Source organism: Astatotilapia calliptera, chromosome 11 (assembly GCF_964374335.1).
Source record: "Astatotilapia calliptera chromosome 11, fAstCal68.1, whole genome shotgun sequence".
Lineage (NCBI taxonomy): Eukaryota > Metazoa > Chordata > Actinopteri > Cichliformes > Cichlidae > Astatotilapia > Astatotilapia calliptera.
The window spans coordinates 33951375-33969260 of NC_137432.1; the positions used below are offsets into that span (position 1 = coordinate 33951375).

Below are 17886 nucleotides of genomic sequence, written 5' to 3' on the forward strand. Positions count from 1 at the left end.
TACTGTGCTCAGAGCTCATAGCCCTTTTTACTCTTCAAGTGTAACTCATCAGATCATTCTCTAGGCAGAACATTAGACTACAGAGAGGCGGCTATATCAGAGCCAAAATTTGTTTTACACATTTTTAAAAAAAATAAGTACACCAGTAATTGGGGTAAAAAGAAAAAAAGCTGCATATGGTACCTGACAATCAGCCAATGCCCGGAAGAAACTTTGCCTGACACAAAAAATGATTTGACTTATGAATAATGGGCTGATTAACTTCATTCATTTCAATCTGTCTGCTTGACAGTTTACAATCATAAATGTCTGTGTTTTACTTACTTTTGTAAGTGAAATAAGTGACAGGCATCTTTGTGTCATATCTTTATTTTAATGATCAATAACTTATTCTGGCAATCTTATCGGTTATTTGTTTTTCCACCTTTAAATTGATCTATATGCCACATTTTTCACTTCCGGGAACCATGAGACCACTTGCTGATGTGGCCCATAGTACTTGTCATCTGACGCCTCACAGGCGTGTTTGTACTGTGGGGTCACATCCGTGAACGAGGGTCAAGCCTCTATCATCATCACCACTGACATGGGACACTAGTCTAGGTTAGAGGTTGACTCTCTCAGAGGACCGAGGTATGCATGGCATGCCAACAGAGCAGGGGATCAACACCAGCTCAGGTGAAATTCACCATGCTTGGTAAAGCTGCCCACTCAGTTGTTATTGAAGAGACTTAGTTTCCTGCCTTGCATGCTACACTAGTCAAGGCTGGAGGTCATCTCATTCAAAGAACTGAGGAATGTGAAACACGTCACAAACATTAAATTCCACACACTACTCCATAATAACTATCGTGCTGCATTGAGAAAAGAGGGCACCCATTTAGTTAAAGGTAAGAGGGAAAATCTATTAGAATTTGACAAATGGAAGGAACACTGCCCCAGCTGCTGAGGCAGGAGTAGTCACTTAGGTTAACCAAAGCAGAATGAGCCTGTTTTGCCTCAATATACAGGAAAAGCAGGCCTTTCTTATCACAGAGTGTTTCAAACACTAGCTTGACAGAGCGTGGTTAGGAGTGTTTTTTCTACAAAAACACGGGGGGCTACAGAAAAAGTAGTATTCTTTCAGCAAAAAAGAAAAAGTGCACTGCTGGCCTGTGAAAGCATACTGCTACAGAAAACCGGCCACAGGGTCAATATTTGGCAGGAGAAGCAGCCAGTTAAATAAGGTTTAGTCAGTGAAGCACTGGGTGCTGCCTAAACTCTCATATGCTCCTTCACTGCATCTCCATATCTCTTCCAAAGATCAACTGGGCATGACATGAAACAACATAAGGCCAGGCTCTGCTATCCATGTGCAAGGCAGCATGGTGAGGTTTAGCATATGTTCAGTGTACATGCATCTATGTATGGAGTGAGAGTCAGTCTAAGCAACACCTGACCATTTCTCTCGCGTGGCTTCTCCTGGGAGTGACGTGGCCGCTGTTATAACTAAAATCAGGTCTTTCTGCCAATTCTCTCCTTTCAAAAGAGCAAATAAAGTAAAGGAGCCAGTATTTCACTCGAGCCTCTTTATGACTGCATAACTGCACTTAAAGATAGGCTTAATGCATAAAACCTCCTTCAAAGCAAGTGCCAGCCTGACTCCAGACTTACTTGTTACCCACCCCAAAAAAATAATATGCGATCACATTTTAGCACATTTAATGGCATGACTATACACCACACAGTGACAACATAAGTTAGGCTATCAAGACAAGTCATCCTGAATCAAACGCACGTGGTGAGCATTTGTTGACCCAGCACAGACAAAGTTGCTGAAAATCTTGTTTTTACCTCTGGAAACTGGAGAGTCTGGGGGGCAAGACGACTCCTTATTTTCGGGGGACAGTCTTTGCTTAGCATTTGCACTTCCTGAACTGAGTGTCGGACTGGAGGGGGGGCTGGAGCCCCGGCTGTGGCTCGTGGCTCCTCCGCACAGGGTCTGTGGCCGCGTGGGACTGCTCTGACCCGCACGAAGGAGCTGGTAGGGCACAGTGGCACGGATGGGGTGCAAACGGCAGCTGTTGTTGTTGAAGGAGCCGGGGGAGCCCGCATTGCTGCGTCTGACCCTCGGCTGCTGAAGCGAGTTGCTGGGGGCTGACATCCTCAAAGTGACTGTAATTCTTATCGCAGTGGGAAAAAAAAACACGTACTGCCAAAGTTGCTGTTTTTCTGCAGAAGGAGATGGTGGTGGGGAGAATGGGATGGGGTGGGGGCGGTAAGAGAAACATTAGCTTGTTAGCAAAAAACAAAACAAAAAAACAAAAACGTTAGCTTCCTTTAAAAAAAATCAGCTCATTCGTTCGAAGAAAAAAGTAGGTCAAAGACGTATTATTACGGGATAAACTTACCTGTTAGATACTAACAAATGCCGTCGTAAGCTGCAAACACAACATGGGCAACTTTAAAAGTTGTTTTGTAATACTTCTCATTACGTTTAATTCGTGTTTTCCAGCTCTCTCTGCGTCTTCCCCATCCTGTCCACTCACTCTAAATGACAGTTCTTTCTACCAGACTACTGGCTGCTGCCTGTGGGCGGAACACAACGCTCAATTCCGAGCGTATGATTGGACACTGGGGGTGTACAGTAACGACGCTGATTGGTCCAAATTTATGTATTGACTATATTCTCAGCCAATTATATCTGTAAATATTTTATCGGTACATTATTATTATTATTATTTTAATTACATAAAGAGCATATAGCTCCAAAATAAATATTAAAACTTTGAACTAATAAAAACTTGTAAAATGACTTCATGACATTATTCATTATTTTGTCAGCTTCAGATGTAATTTCACACTGAGGTGAATGGCTTTTCCTGCAGGCACCCTCTGCACCTCTTTACAGGCAGTGTAAACTTAGTCATCAATTTCAGCTCCACAGGAAATTTGGACCACCTCAAAGTCTATATTTATTAGCTGTTGTCCCTATATGACTCACTTAGCTCCTTATTTTATTGTATTTAGATTGTTTTGCGATCTAGATTTTTTTTTTGTTCTACTTTCTATTTAACTGGCAATATGAGAAGATATTTCGATACATTTTGTCACATTGTATTGCTTTATTGAGCTACTTCACATCATTTAGTTTGTCACACCCAACCAGTTTATCTTAGCCTCATTTAGTGCACCGCCCACTAATCCAGAACCACCTTGCTTTGAGGAAACAGTGCTAAACACTGCAGCACCATAACTGTTAATCTCATTTATCAAGCGGTTTCCCTTTTGCAGAGGACTGGAAAGTTTATATCTATATTTGATTTTAAAAAACATATATATTTATACGAATCAACTCTGAGCAGCCTTGACCTTGTTTCACCTACTTTCCTTGTCTCTGTTAATGATACTGTGCATAAGTGACTTGAGAGCTTGCTTATGTGACTTGACTCAGGTCAAATTCCTTTTATGCTTAAAGATATTTGGCAAATGAATGTGTGTGGTGAGACGGTTGGTCATCTGTTCCTTTTCCAATGGCAGAATCTCACTCTCAAACTTCAGGCCAGCTCCAGATGACAAAACATCTTTATTCCACGACAACTGGCCAAACTACATTTGTTATGTTTAGAAACATAAAAGTGAAAGTTCCAGAAAAGCAGCCAACTTGGAGTGGAATTATTTGTGTGCAAGCTCTTGTTTAGAAAATCGGGATGCTCAAAATCTATTGTTTTTTTTCTTTCTCACCATCTTCCTGAATGCACAGATTCTGTGGGAGTTCCCATGGGAGAATAATGAGTGACTCAATGAACAGAAAGAGTGAGCATGTGACAGAAAACCCACGCTAACTGCGTCTATGAAACATAATAATGTAAAAATAAGCCTTATAAGGTTATGGAAAAACACCCCCATTCAGCAGTGCTCTAATTTGTCAGTCAGAATTTATTTCAAAGGGAAAACACAAGAAACAGTGAAAGGATGAAATTCCAGCCAATCTGTTTTCGGGATGCTACACGACTTGCCAATTTGTCAGCTCCACTCCAAAACAGTTCACAAAAGGGCACGCAGACTTATAAACCTCCCACACTGAGAAAAAGATTCTGGTGAAAGCAGCATACAGTAGTTCCTGTGCCCCCCTCCCATCACCATCACCATCACCACCTCCTCCTCCTCACTCCATGACTAAGTGATTTAGCCAGCTCTAGTGCAGACCGCCTCTCACTTACAATGCCTCCTTGGGTTAGTGACTGTGCGGGGAGGGTGGCAGAGAAAGAGAGAAAGCCCATTTACAATGTGGTTTACACACAGCCGCTCCCCCCACCACAGACAGCGCCCATCCTTGGATTGATGTGTGGTATGCATAGTTTTTGGGTGCAATTTGGACACCAGAGGGAGAGAGAAAGAAAGAGAGGGCAAGTGTGTGTGCACAGGGTGCAGGAGGGGGTGTGCAAGGCTCGGGCTCTGTTCGCTCGCCCTCTCTTTGAGTCAATAGTGTTCCGGCAGCTGAGGTTCTTTATGAGGGGAACAATCTGGAGGGTCTTGTCAGAGTGCCGAGCAGCTGCTGTTTTCTGGGGCGCTTCTTTCATAGACCACAGGCCTGGAGTGGGCTGGTGAATAAAGACGCACCCTCCCCACACTCTCCGCCTCACCCATCACCACTCCTACTTTCTCCAATTCCTCATCCTCCCCTAGCCACCCCACCCGCACTGCCCCTGCCCTCCACAATGCCAGATGCAGAGTGGCAAAGAGGAACATGAAGAGAGCAAGAAGACTGTTATTGTGTGCTAAACTCCCCACCGTCACCCGGGGTACCGTCCTTTACCCCGAACAATGCTTTGATGAGGTATGTGAATATCCTTTGTAACACAGACGTTATACAGTACAGCGTATTAAAACAAGAGCCAACAAATGTAGCTCAGACATATTGGCACCTGTGATTACATCTTTACATTCTGATGTGTGAGTGGAAAACTTTTTTTTTTTGTAAGAGATCACTATAAATCACAAGATTCCTGATTCAGGCTAAACTGGAAGAGGCTGAATGCAACAGAGCCTCTTGTGTTTGATTTTCATTAGCAGAACATCGAGTGTGCATTCGCTCCCTTTCGGTCATTGATTCAATTAGTCAGATCAGTCACACACACTGCCTCCCTTCTTAATACAGGGCTCAGTTACAATGTTACATTCACTAGACTATATAACTTAACATCATTTCATTCTATTCAATTCAAGCAGCCCGTTTAGAAAAGGACATCGCTGCCACCGTCGCCCCATTGTTGGCTGCCGATTGCAGAGGTGAACCTGCTGGTGTTTGGCCTCAGTTCCTGACAGGCGTCTCCTGTTTAGCTGCTGTCTGAAGGCACAAGATTCCCTGTAGTGTCCAGCTGCATGCATTTACACGTACACGCTGACACTGGGCACTCTGTGTGGTCTCTGTAACACACATATGAAGGTCGGTTAAAACAAAACATGCAGGTAAGTGTACAAAAGCTAGTGTAGAGTTTGCACAGCTCTCTCAGCTCAGAGAAAACAAAAGAGCACAGCATGTCTGTCTCTCTGGATTTTTGATAATGAAACTGTGGTTTGGAGTATGTGGAACAAATTCCTGTAATTTTACTTTTAAATGTAATTTTAAATAAAGCAGTGAAAACACTGAAACTGGTATTACATTTGTAGTAGGAGATAACAGCAGGCAACTTTTTGAGGAAAACTAGAAAAAGCTGTGAAACATGCATTAGGCACGAAAATGAGAACAGGTTGTGGTGCAGGAGGCATAAATACACAAAGGACCAGAAGAAGAACATATTAGGTGTATGAGGTACACATTTACCCTTACAGTTAAGTAACAGTTAAAAAAAATTAAGTTCAGAACAAAAACTTTGCTTTCCATAATAATCACTGCACTGCAGACACTCAGCCTACAGGTTCCAACATGGTAGTGCAACAATGCTACGCCAGAGCTAATTTCAGTGACCAGTAACTTCTGTCCTAGTCTTCGTCAATGACCATTTTCTTCTGACAAAAAAAAAAAAACAACTAAAAAAAACAAAAAAAACAAGGCGACAACTAAATAATAATTTTTAAAAAACTAATGCACGAGGGAGCAGGCTCAAAAAATTGTGGTAATGTAAGCTGCTCTTGTTCGTATTTGCGCTGTTGTTCGTCCTCCAGGTTAGCTCCCCTGGCAGAGAAGACAGAAATCACAATATGCACAGACTTGGCTTCACTCAAATACAAAAACACAGTTAAAAACAATGAAAAACTAACAGAACTGTTGTTTGTGCTTCTGTATGTTAGCCTTGTTTTCGTTGCTTCGTTTGGGGTTTTTTTTGCTTCTTCCTCTTCATGGTGAAATCTGCCATTGTTCCCTTTCTTGTTAAAGCCAAATTTTAACCACACAGCATTCTACCTATTCATAGTGTCTGAGCAACTTCTGCCTTCAGTAAATTCCAGCAATCTTTTACACCACACAGCCGAAGAGCTATACAAAGGGAACAAAGACTAAAATAAAATTTGGTTTCCAGTGTAATGCGAGATTTATTTTTAAATTATTTTGCTCACACCGAGTATCTATTAGAGCTGTTAAAAAGTGAACTGATTAGCTCAGAAGTTAGTAGGTTCAGGCATCAGACTGACTTTCTGGAACAGCCATCCCCTTCAGATCATCTGCCTCAATAACTGCATTTAAATCTTGACTGAAGCCAAATTTATTCTAATGTCGGTCTACGTCTAAGTTATTAACTGTGTCTTTTGTTGATTCTTTGTCTGCCCCCTTGTAATCTGTAATACCATTTTCTAAGTTGTTTCTAGGATGACTTCCTTTTTTTTTTTTTTAAATCACATGCTGTGCACCACTTTGGTCAATGCCTGTTTTGTAAATCTGTTACATAAATAAATTGACCCGACTTGCTTAAGTGCTGCATATCTTTCAGCATTCATTTAATTTTTCTACCTCTTTTTTTGGCTATGATTGATTTTGTAAAAGTACTTCATATGACACAATGCAAAACTTCTTAGCAAACTTTAAGAGAGACTGTTCAGAGGTTATTTATTGTTTATGTTAAAGAAATAAAAACATGAACTTCAGCAGCAGATGCGTCTGAAGAGTTTCTGAGCACATGCATCCCTCCTACCTGAACCAGCTGAGCATGTGGCCAGCATGGCCACCATGTCGACAGTTGTGACACCAGGTAAACCAGTTATTAAACTGAGCCAGTTTGTTCTCCCTTGTCAGGTCCACTTTTTCATCTGATTTACCAGTTCCTGCAAAAAAACAAAAAAGAAATAAAATATCAGTAAAGTTATAATGTTATCCTATTATGAGCAATAAGGAGAAAAGGCTTGACACTAAATGTCCAGGTGCTACCTGTGCTTAAATGCAGATCAAAGTCCACACATTAACTCAGGTAAATGCTCAGTTAAGTGTTACAGCCACTTAAGCTGCTCCAAGATGTGTGCCTGTTACTGGAAATATCAGCTGAGCATCTGTCCACATAGTCCAGTTTACCTTGGCAATTGGAAACAGGTGTGCCCATGTTCATGAGGCAGAGGGCACAGCGTGGCAGCGGTTTCCTGCAGCCAGGGCAACTTGTGACTTTTGACTTGGTGGGTGAGCCGCTGACACCATATTGGCTGAAGCCGCGGCCTTGGTGAGGTATTGTGGAGCAGCTGTAGGAGATGGACTTCCCACAGAAGTTGCAGCTCACAAACACCTGCCAAAGAACAAACACAAAGGTCGGCTGATAAGACCCGGTGAACATGAAGGTAAAACCAACAGCCGCATGCAGACCAGCTGTCTGGATTTTATTTTTAAGGAAGAGTGAGATAAGTACTTGATAATACAGCAATAATTCCAACAGGCGTAAGAGTGATTATTGGAATTTCAGCAATGCAATGAAGCACTGCCAAGATTTAGCTTAGATGTAATCACATGTTAAAAAACCCTTTAATACCAGAATCTATTGAAAAAAACATTAATTACTTAAAAAAAATATCAACCAATGTGGAGTATGCATAGTATCAGGAACAGATTTCTCCAATACAAAAGGAGAAACAGCACAGACTATACTGACTATACCACCAGGTTTTATGACAAGAAACAGAGGAGAGCTGTGGGTGTTATGAGCTTGGTACAAACTCTACTTGTAGTGTAATAAACAGCACAACCGTCCTACTTTCATATAAGGGTAGTTGTACGTAATACAGTAAGAAACAAGAACAAACACAGAAACAAGACAGACTGCTTTGAGCGTGCAGGTGCTGGATCACGTCATGTGATTTTATGACAGGACACTTTAACACTGTTTTACTGAGAGAATAAAAACGTATCAAATTTCACCTCTAACATTTTTTTAACTAAACAACAACAACAACAACTGTACGGTGATGAAATATGTCAATGCTGGTACTAATATCAAATTTATAAAAACTGGCATTTCATGGGTTGACAATAGCTTTAACCCACTTCATCTTTCAAATCTTCCTGAAACAAAGCAAAGCGACTGAGTCGATTCTTTGGGATGACACTATAGTGCCAAAAAAAGACTGTAACCATCCTCCAATCGGGGGATGTACAACTTGTCCTGTCCCTCCATGGTTGAAGTCTGTAAAGTCCAAACAGCAAAATGCAGAAGTGACAGAATCGACTGTTCCTGTAATGGCTGTGGTTGCTCTAAAATCAAGTACTAGTTCTATCTTAAAATGTACAAAAAAGCCAGGAAAGCCTGGTTTTTACAGATAGTTTTACCTTAACAACAACTGTAAAGTGGGTGTTTTACTAGTCTGTTAGCACGAATTTCAAGACATCAAAATACACAAGTCCAAAACCACGAATCAGGTCAATGTGGCTACTTCCATCATTCATATACAGTCTATGTTAAACTGTTATCATTTTCAGATAATATAATGTCACCACGGAATCAGTCAATAACTTGATTTTGTGATGAACCACTATACCACATTCTTTCCCTTCACATTTCAATGCACAGTTGGAGATGGCACTCCCTCTCTGGTTCTTGCCGTTTTTAGCATATTTCAAACCTATGCATTGAGCGGTTGGAATCTGAGATGTGGGTGAAGTTACACTATATCGATTTCAGCATTAAATCACCTGGGCTAGTGGTTTGGAGCTGGGGTCCAGCTTGCCTCTGTGGATATCAAACTCAGCTCGTTTGTGCCAGAATCTCCAAGCGTCCAGCAGGTTGCGGTAGTTTTCAATCCAACACTGGACTCGAGGGTCTTTCAGCACTTCGCCCGGAGAACCCTGTAGAGAGAGATTATTTAGGCTTGTAAGACATTTCAACTTCAGCGGGGGTTCTGCTTGGGAAGGCAGCCATGCCCTTTCTTCTCATCTCTACTAGTTAAATATGTATGTGAGGTACGACATTTCTGTAGCTGTAGGCAGCTTTTGTCTTTTCACAAGCAGGTTAGAACAAGAAAATAAAATGAAGAAAACCCAGAGAGCTGTTTTACAGCATGAAAGGTTACAGACCTGGTCAGCCACTTTGATGTCTCTAGTGTTACTGTACCAGAAACAAGTGCACAGCAGCAAGCAGCTCCACCGAGGCTGTTACTTGTATTGTTACAGTAGGTGTTAGCTGTGAACTTTCACAAACAAAGAGGCAAGTTTTAGCATGTGCACTGATCTTTCAAAGTGTATGGTCAGACAGATAGCTCCTTTCTCTTTAATTTGATGCACTCTAGTGTTTGTTTAATTATGAGAGTAGTTCACAACAGCCAGAATGAGAAAATTAGAATGAGGGCAGCATAGTTTTTAGACACAGTGGCAGCTTTCACATATGCACTGCAGGGACAGGGTTGCACTCGAGAATGCAAAAGTCCGATCATATCAGACTATCTGATGTGTGGTTATATTTCAGGGCATTCACCACTGCCTCCTTTGTGCTACTCAGCTTCCATAACTAAACCACATGTAGTACTTATGACACATGTAGTACTTATGCAAAAAACATCCAATTCTGGATGTTTTTGCATTCATATTAGTGTTTCTCAAACAAACTCTGTGAGAGCAAACCATCCAAGTATGATGCAAGAAATTAACACCATCTATCATTAATTTACTAAACATGCTCGTATTTTGAAAGTTCAGTCACTGCCAACCATCTTGCTCTGAAATATCCTCCTTCCAGCTGGTGGGCCACTCTGACCAGGCCAGCAGGTGGAGAGCTGGTTGACATACACCGACATAAAGCTAACTTGACAGCAGAACAGAATAAGAACTAACATCGCCAACTGCAGTCCAAAAAGGTGGAACTGAATTTTTTGACACAAAATAGTTAAAAATTAAAATATGCAAAATGCAAAAGAAAGAGAATAAATTGTGAGAATAAATTTCCGTACAACAATCAGAGCGCAAATCTGTGCCAAAAGCTATTTGCTCAGTCTGACGTACTTATTTTGCTTTGTGTATCTGTGTGTGTGTATTATTTGTCTGGCTGACAGAGCTACTGTTCATCTTGACAAAGAAACTTATACAATAGAGGCTCATTCTCAAATCTCATGTGCCCTCTCCATTCTAAGCAGGTTTGTGTGAATGAGTGTAAAAATAAGCAGTTCTGTGTAATTTGTCTCTGTACCTTCAGCATGCAGAAGCTGGCAGTCTGGACATCACCAGTTCGGTCCACATAGCTCTCCATAAGATCCACGCCATCTTTAGTTAGTCCGGTGAGCAAAATGCCCTCCAGGTTGCCCGCCTCCTTCATCTCAAGGGTTAGTCTGTCTATGTATCGTGGCAGCTGCAGCAGAGATCCAAAGTTAGCAAACAGCGATATATTCAGACTATATCTGCTGCTGAAAGCTTCACTCTGCAGTTACCTGTGCATCATTGAGAAACATACAGGCAAAGGCCACTCGGTCTCTCACAGCCACGCTGCTCTCATACTGAAACACAAACAAAGAATCATATCTTCCCTTTTAATATCTGTCTCTCTGTCACTATTTGGAGGGGGTGAAGCTTCAGTATAGTGGATACTTTTTACATTAAAGAGTCAAAGTCTTCCTACTGAAACTGGCACAGAAAACTGTGTTTGTGACCCTGTTCTGACCCACAGTGCTGCGAGAAACAAATCATCTGTGACAAATAATCAATTCTCAAAGCAAAGATGGCAAGAAACAAAGTCAAAGTGACTGCATAAATCCTCTTATCACTTTCTGCCAGGAAAAGGTCTACAGACATAAATAACAGTGAGAGGAGCCAGAGGCCAGAATCTGAGCAGCTGCAGGAGGAAAAAAGCAGAAACCAACACTGTGTTCTGGGCACAGACTCCTTTTTCATAGAGGTGTTTTATGACGGAAACGTAAAACATATCTTTTCCTGTGCACCTGAGGATTTTCCCACTAAACACCACTGGAGTATTACCCGAGTATTCATCACTGCATTAAGAATGCCTGACTGCTTTTATGAAGTGGGAACAAAAGGGCCACTGTTGAGAAAAGTGTGCTTAGAAAAAAAAAGTTTTTTTTTCTAGCGTTCAAATGTTCGTGATATTAAAGAGATCCAATACCAGCACGCCATCGTAGGCTCCAGGCTCACTGGTGAGAAAGGCAAACATGATGCAGAGGTAGGGGTTCTTCAGCTGCAGCCTCAGAGAGCTGCACATCTCTCTCCACAGGGACGACTTTTCGTCAGTGTAGCCTGACAGAGCCATGGCAACCACATTCAGGTTCAGGTCACCTGTGAGTAATATGAAGTGAAAGAAGCAGATTTATTTACAGTCTGTAGTCTTCACTGTAAGAGCAGCACATCTGAAAAAGAGGATGAAGCCAGATTAATGTTGGAAAAAACATGTCAGAATATTTTCCACAGTTGTCCTTTCGCACATGTAGCACCCAGCAGGAAGTAATCTGCTTCGGACACATCCTCACTACTGGAAATGTTCGGCTCAGTTTAGGGGTAGAGCTTGCAGAAAGCAGAACACTTGACACCCACTCATTGGACACAAATGGACAAAACATTGGGAAGCTGGCAGGTTAGGTCCATTTAAACTCTGCTCTTACTGCAGTGGGCATTTTAGTTGTCATACATGAGGTAATATGTAAAAGTGCTCACGGCTGCAGTGCATGTGTGAAAAAGGTTATGGCAGCTGTTCAAGGTGATGTTTTATTGCTTGGAGGGGGGAAAAAAGTGTCCTACTTTTCTTTTTTTTAAGGTTAACCTATCCAAAACCAGCTCCATATCCCTTTTGTTATACCGTGGGCTTTAGTTCAAATTTAAACTGCAATTTCTTGCTAAAGAAAAGAACTTTTAATGACTTTGCCTCCCAACGTAAGACCTATCATAAACCCTAACAGAAGTCTCTATACAACACAGTTTTTATTACATATTATTACCTCTAGATATATGACCGGGTGAGGCTCGGAAAATACCTAACTGAACTACTCTGGTATAACAAAATGTTGGTTTAAGGTTGTACATTGGAATCAATACATTGTAAGTTAGAGCTGCAACGTTGAAAGTCCTGAGATGGCTCTGTTGACACATCTTATCTAATGAATCACCCTGTCAGTCTTACTCAGGAAGCACTCATTAGTGCACACAACAGAAAAGCGTTTGACCTACATTGGTGTAATTTTTTTCCTCAGTTAAGGCGTGTGTAAACAGCAGCCTTCTCTCTCCATTTTCATTAAACTTGTGTAAAAAAACGTGTTTCCTGCTGTTACATTAATGAAATTCCCCTTTTTTCAAAGACTTCATTTCATTTTTCAAGAGTTTGCTTGATGTCGAACACAATTTTCATCAATAACTGCTTGTTCAAATTAAACAAGCCAACATGGAAGTAATAGAAAAGCTGTGATTAGGATTTTATCATTGTTTTCTTACATTTTAAAGGCCAAACAATTACAATTACATATACTTGATACATGTACAGTTATGTAGTCTGTCTAAAGTATCTCCCCTTATTAAATTACTTTCTCTCGCCTTCCTCTCATCCCTAAAAGCTCACCTTTCTCTGCCATGGCTCCCTTGTTGAGGATCTGGATTGCCCGCCGGATGTCCAGGTTGAACAGAGCGACAGCAGCCGCCCGCTCCCACTCGTGTTCCTGTTCCAGTGATCGCAGGAAGTTCTCCACATCTGTGTCAGTCCCCCTGCTGATCCAGCCACAGAGCCGCAAGGCAAGGCAGCGCTCCTCGCTGTGGTACCGCGGCACATCTGTCTGCCGGTCCGAGCCACTCCAACACCTGCGGCTTTCGGTTGTCCCTTTGGGACCACAAACACAGGAAGTCAGTTTTTCAGTGTATGAAATTTCAAATAAACACAGTTACTGTGAAGTGTCCTGTGGCACAGACAATCAGTTGGTTATTTGTTTTACCTGAGGTTGTCTTGACAATGTTCTTAATCCCAGAATAAACCACAGACTGTACGTTCCCCTGAAGTTTTAGCTCCATATCCTCCGCACACTGTTTCATATGTGATACTTGCATAGGAAACAGTAACAGTGTGCAGTCCATGCAACATAATACAGGCACATAACAAGGCATCTACAACATTAATCATTAATTATTTTTGTCCTTTGAACAAGGACAAAAATAAATAATGTGTTAATATTTTTACTATGGTTATAAATCGTTTTCATTCATTCATTTTTTTCCTAGTTATTCAAGCCTTGCCTAGAGTGACATTATGTCCCACCAGGGGGCGCTGCCCCACATTTTAATCTATCACCATCTGAGGATGTTCAGAAGCATTCAATGTATTTATTTAACCTCCTAGGACCTGGCGTCCACATATGTGGACATCACATTTTGGGTTATTTAGACCAAAATGCTCAATTTTGCTCTACAAGGGCCCGATATCCACTTACGAGGACATTATACTGCTACTGTTCTATCAAAACTTTAAAGGAATATCCTCATATGTGGAACTCATTTTTCTTAGAAACAAAAATTAGGTTAAAAAAAAAAAAAGAAAATCTGGTAATTCTTTGTTTTTACATTCATCAGGTCCCAATCAGCCCAAATATCAAAGAGAAATTAAAAATGCATGCCGTGGCAGAGTTCGGGTCTTAAGAGGTTAAATGCAACCAAAAATGATTCAAAACCTAATTAATCAGTGAATCAACATTAATAACTCAATTTGGAAGTAATTTTACAATCCTTTTTGACTTTACTTGCCAAATGTTCGATAAGAAGATTGAAAGCTCTCGAAAGGTGTTATTATGCCCATTATAGGCTTTATATGATAACCTTTTTAAACATTGAATTCTTTACTCAACTAAATTAAAAGGTTACATTTTGATGTAATAATAATAATAATAATACAAATCTCTACTCCATATAGTCTTTAGAGGAGAAACCTTCAGATGAGGAGAACCATCATCAGAGCAATGAAGCACTTCACTGCTGCTTTGTAAAGTAATAAAAATAACCTGCCCTGCATACAGTTTCAACAGGTGGCTGACTGTTTATCTCTGCCATTAAACAGATTATCAATAAGCCATCATGCAGCTATTTCCAACATTTTATCACCTGAAAGGATATAGAACAGATCATGCCATAAAGACTTAAGTTGGGGATCCTTCCCACCCGCCAGCAAATGGTTCCTCCACACCTGGACGGTATCATGTCCGTACCTGGACTGAGCCCTTTCCCTCATTTTAGTAGCAATGTCTTTCTCGATCAAACTCTCCACTCCCTCAGCTGAATCCTCAACACACTCGTACAAGTGTCTGCCACACGCCCACATGAGAGAAGTTGTGGAGCTCCATGCCAGTGAGATACGTTCAAACACCGTGAAGTCAGTCATGACACGGTTGGTTGCTGACACCACCACCATGCGGTTCTGGGAGGACTGGTGCCAAGCAAAGCTGCCAATCTGACTTTCACAGGGCTGCACACTGCGCTCAATGATGGTGGGCTCCGTCTCATCACCTATGGGCGTGGGAGTGTGCTGCATGTCGTACAGGCGGATAATGTTGCTGTCACGTGTCAGCGTGGCCAGTAGGCCAGTACGGGTTGGACACCATGCCACCTGAGAACAAAATGAAGAATTTTATCAGCTATAATAAGAAGACTTCTACTGAATAAGCATGCCCTGACTGAGCTTATATAAACCTTTTTAATGCATCTTAATCTTGTTTTTGATATCATTTATTCCCTCTTTTTTCATTTAAATGAAACAGGACTTGGTGATAAAAAAAAAGTAAAGAGTTTAAAATTATGTGAGCATTTCATCACTCTGTCTTTGAACATTTAGGCCAGGGGTGTCCAATCCAAGCCTCGATGGCCAGTGTCCTGTAGGTTTTAGATGTGTCCTTGATCCAACACAGCTGATTCAAATGGCTAAATTACCACCTCAACATGTCTTGAAGCTCTCCAGAGGCCTGGTTATGAACTAATCATTTGATTCAGGTGTCTTGACCCAGGGTGATATCTAAAACCTGAAGGACACTGGGGCTTGAGGCCTGGAGTTAGACACGCCTGATTGAGGCAATCTAAAATTGACAGGCTACAAACAAGCTGACATCTTATTTTCTCATAGAACCAGTGGTTCTCAGAATGTGGGGCATTGAGCAACTGCAGGAGAGGCATGGAATGACCAGAGGTTATTCCCTGAAAAATCAATCTGTGCCTCCCACTTGACCCTGCCAGAATCAGCTAACTGGTACAACAATTTTAGTATATGTAATGCAGCCACACAGAATAGTACCTTAATAGTAAGAAAATATTTTGCCAAGTTACAAACAAAAAAATTTCCAGCATCTTTGACCCTCATAACTTCATGAGAAAATGAGATAACCACATGAAAATTTCAGAGATAAAAATAAACAAACTGTGTGTTTTTTTTAACTGCAATTGAATCAACTTTAAACCCACTCATTGTCATGATTTTAGTTCCTTAAGTATTTTCAAATTCCGGGTTGTAAAATATGATCATGTCACATCATTTTTGACACAGGAGTCACAGCCAGATAAGAAGCCATATGTCATATGCTATCACTTGTTTTTAAACCAGCCACTTGTCATGCTGACCTTTATTTCACTGAAACTGAACTTGCAAACTTTGCGATGTTAATAAATGCAGAAGGCTGAACATTTACATGGCCAATACACAAAGCTAGTATATTAGTGCATCCTTATTACTGTGGCCTTTAGTTCGTTTTCTAACAAACACCATCCTACCTTTGTGAGTGGCTTGGGCTGCTCCGTCAGTGTGAGCACAGGCTTTTCAAATTTCCTCAGATCCCAAATGGCCACCTGCCCCTCAAAGAAAGAGGCCACGCGGTCATGGAAGTGCGGGTCAACTGTCACACCTTGGATGGCTTTTGTGTTTACAAACGTTTTCTGACTTGTGTTTCTCAGGTCAAATATTGCCAGGTTCCTGTGCATGCCTGCCAGCAATAGCTTTGGGTCACGGAGCAGCCAGCAAAGCGAGAGGCAAGCATCATTCTGGCCTAACTCATACAATGGCTTGGTCACCACTGTGCTAGAGTCCAAATCGACAGATGAAAGGCGAATCTTCTCAGCTGCTACACTGGTCTCTGGGGACAACTTACTGCTGATGTCCCATATGAGGACAGAGAAATCTGCTCTGTGCTTGTCTAACCCAGCAGCCAACAAGTTGCTGTCCACGGGATTCCAAGCTAAAGTGTTGCACTGGCGGGCGTGTTTGGGCACAAACTCTTTCCCCACCAGCTCTTTGCATGCAGAGTTGTGGCTCTGGCCCAAGCTGGTAAGCACAACTCTGCCGTTGGCTTGGCCAACGGCAAGTAAACACTCCGGCTCGTGCTTGGGGTACCAGGCCACACATTTCATATAAGGGGTGTCCGAGTTGATGGCCAGTAATGTAGCAGCAGTTTCCTCGGAGAGTGGTAGGGTGCCAGCCTTGGCTTCTGTGCTGCCCACAGGTCCGATCCGGTACAGTCCCAGTTCGGAGTCGCAGATGACGTAGCGGTCCGGGTGGTGGGGGGACCACAGGATGTCGGGTTTGGAACCGCTCATGATTCAGACGCTAGTAGATTTTCAGGGAAGTTTAACCTCTCCAGCCTGAAAATACGGCAGATTATCACACAAATGAGCAAATGAACAAAGGTCAGAGACTGCGCAGAAATATTAGGCAACCCCCGAGTGCAGTGGTCGCAAGGTGGACAACAGACAGCTCTGAGAAATCTTTTTAACATGTTAAAGTAATGATACACTGAACCAAACCGTCAACATAACCTGAGCTCTGTGTGGAAGTGTAGCACAGCTGGTTTGAATTTAACGCCCAGCATGTTAAAAAGTTGCCGTGGGCAGTTATAGTACTACTTTTAAGTTTGTTGACATGCTAGCTAAACTAAGCTAATGCTAACAGGTAAAGGGAGAGCAAGCGCGTGACCGTTTCGCTCGCGCCAGTTTAACCAGCACTCGAAAACATCTGTTTGAGCACTTCGAGAAGAGGTTTTACTTACATAAACACAACAAAGACGATTTATAGAAATGCACGAGATACAGCTTGAAATACACATGGCAACCTGGAGCCAAAGCGGATGTTGTGTGTTACACCAAAACACGTCCGTGTTATTAGCAACGTCAGCTACTTCATGTTCCGCTAAAGATGTGGTTTACCAGCAGAGGGTGCTAAGTGAATAAAAAAGAAAGAGAAAAGACGTCAACGAAATCAGACAGTTTTATATAAGGAATTAGGCTATTTCAGATAATCACTATTTAAGTTAATTAATTTATTAAATATATTTAAACAATACGAGTTGAGTTGTCGGACTGACAATGTTATTGAAATGAGGTCGATTTCTGCGCTGTACAAGAGTATCATACGACCACAATTCATCTGCTTTTCACATTAGTGGGGGAGAGTGGAAAAGGCAAGAGAACGAAATTCATTTGGGATTTTTTTTGCACAACAAGCTATTTTCCTTAGTAACCAACCCATGATAGCCAGAAAACTGACAAGTTTG

At 41.7% G+C, this 17886-nt stretch overlaps 2 protein-coding genes across 3 annotated transcripts in view; both read right to left on the reverse strand.

Moving 5' to 3' along the window:
* Positions 1–2601, reverse strand: part of glcci1b (glucocorticoid induced 1b) — a 29881-nt gene extending 27280 nt beyond the window's left edge. For both annotated transcript variants that reach the window (XM_026184415.2, XM_026184414.2), the window contains exons 1-2: positions 2391–2601; positions 1834–2211 (exon numbers count right to left, since the gene is read on the reverse strand). In XM_026184415.2, coding sequence (XP_026040200.1) covers positions 1834–2143 — 310 coding nt within the window. In that variant the 5' untranslated portion in view covers positions 2144–2211; positions 2391–2601. The remainder of the gene's footprint in view (positions 1–1833; positions 2212–2390) is intronic.
* Positions 2602–3900: 1299 nt separating this feature from the next.
* On the reverse strand, positions 3901–17539 carry mios (missing oocyte, meiosis regulator, homolog (Drosophila)). Its single transcript, XM_080308158.1, has 12 exons — positions 17383–17539; positions 16115–16978; positions 14470–14963; positions 13306–13400; positions 12939–13193; positions 11499–11668; positions 10810–10875; positions 10572–10730; positions 9086–9238; positions 7484–7688; positions 7110–7239; positions 3901–5409 (listed from the first exon to the last, which is right to left on the reverse strand). Exons 2-12 carry the CDS (start codon positions 16931–16933, stop codon positions 5319–5321), a joined length of 2637 nt encoding a protein of 878 aa, XP_080164284.1. The 5' UTR covers positions 16934–16978; positions 17383–17539; the 3' UTR covers positions 3901–5318.
* Positions 17540–17886: the final 347 nt, after the last annotated feature.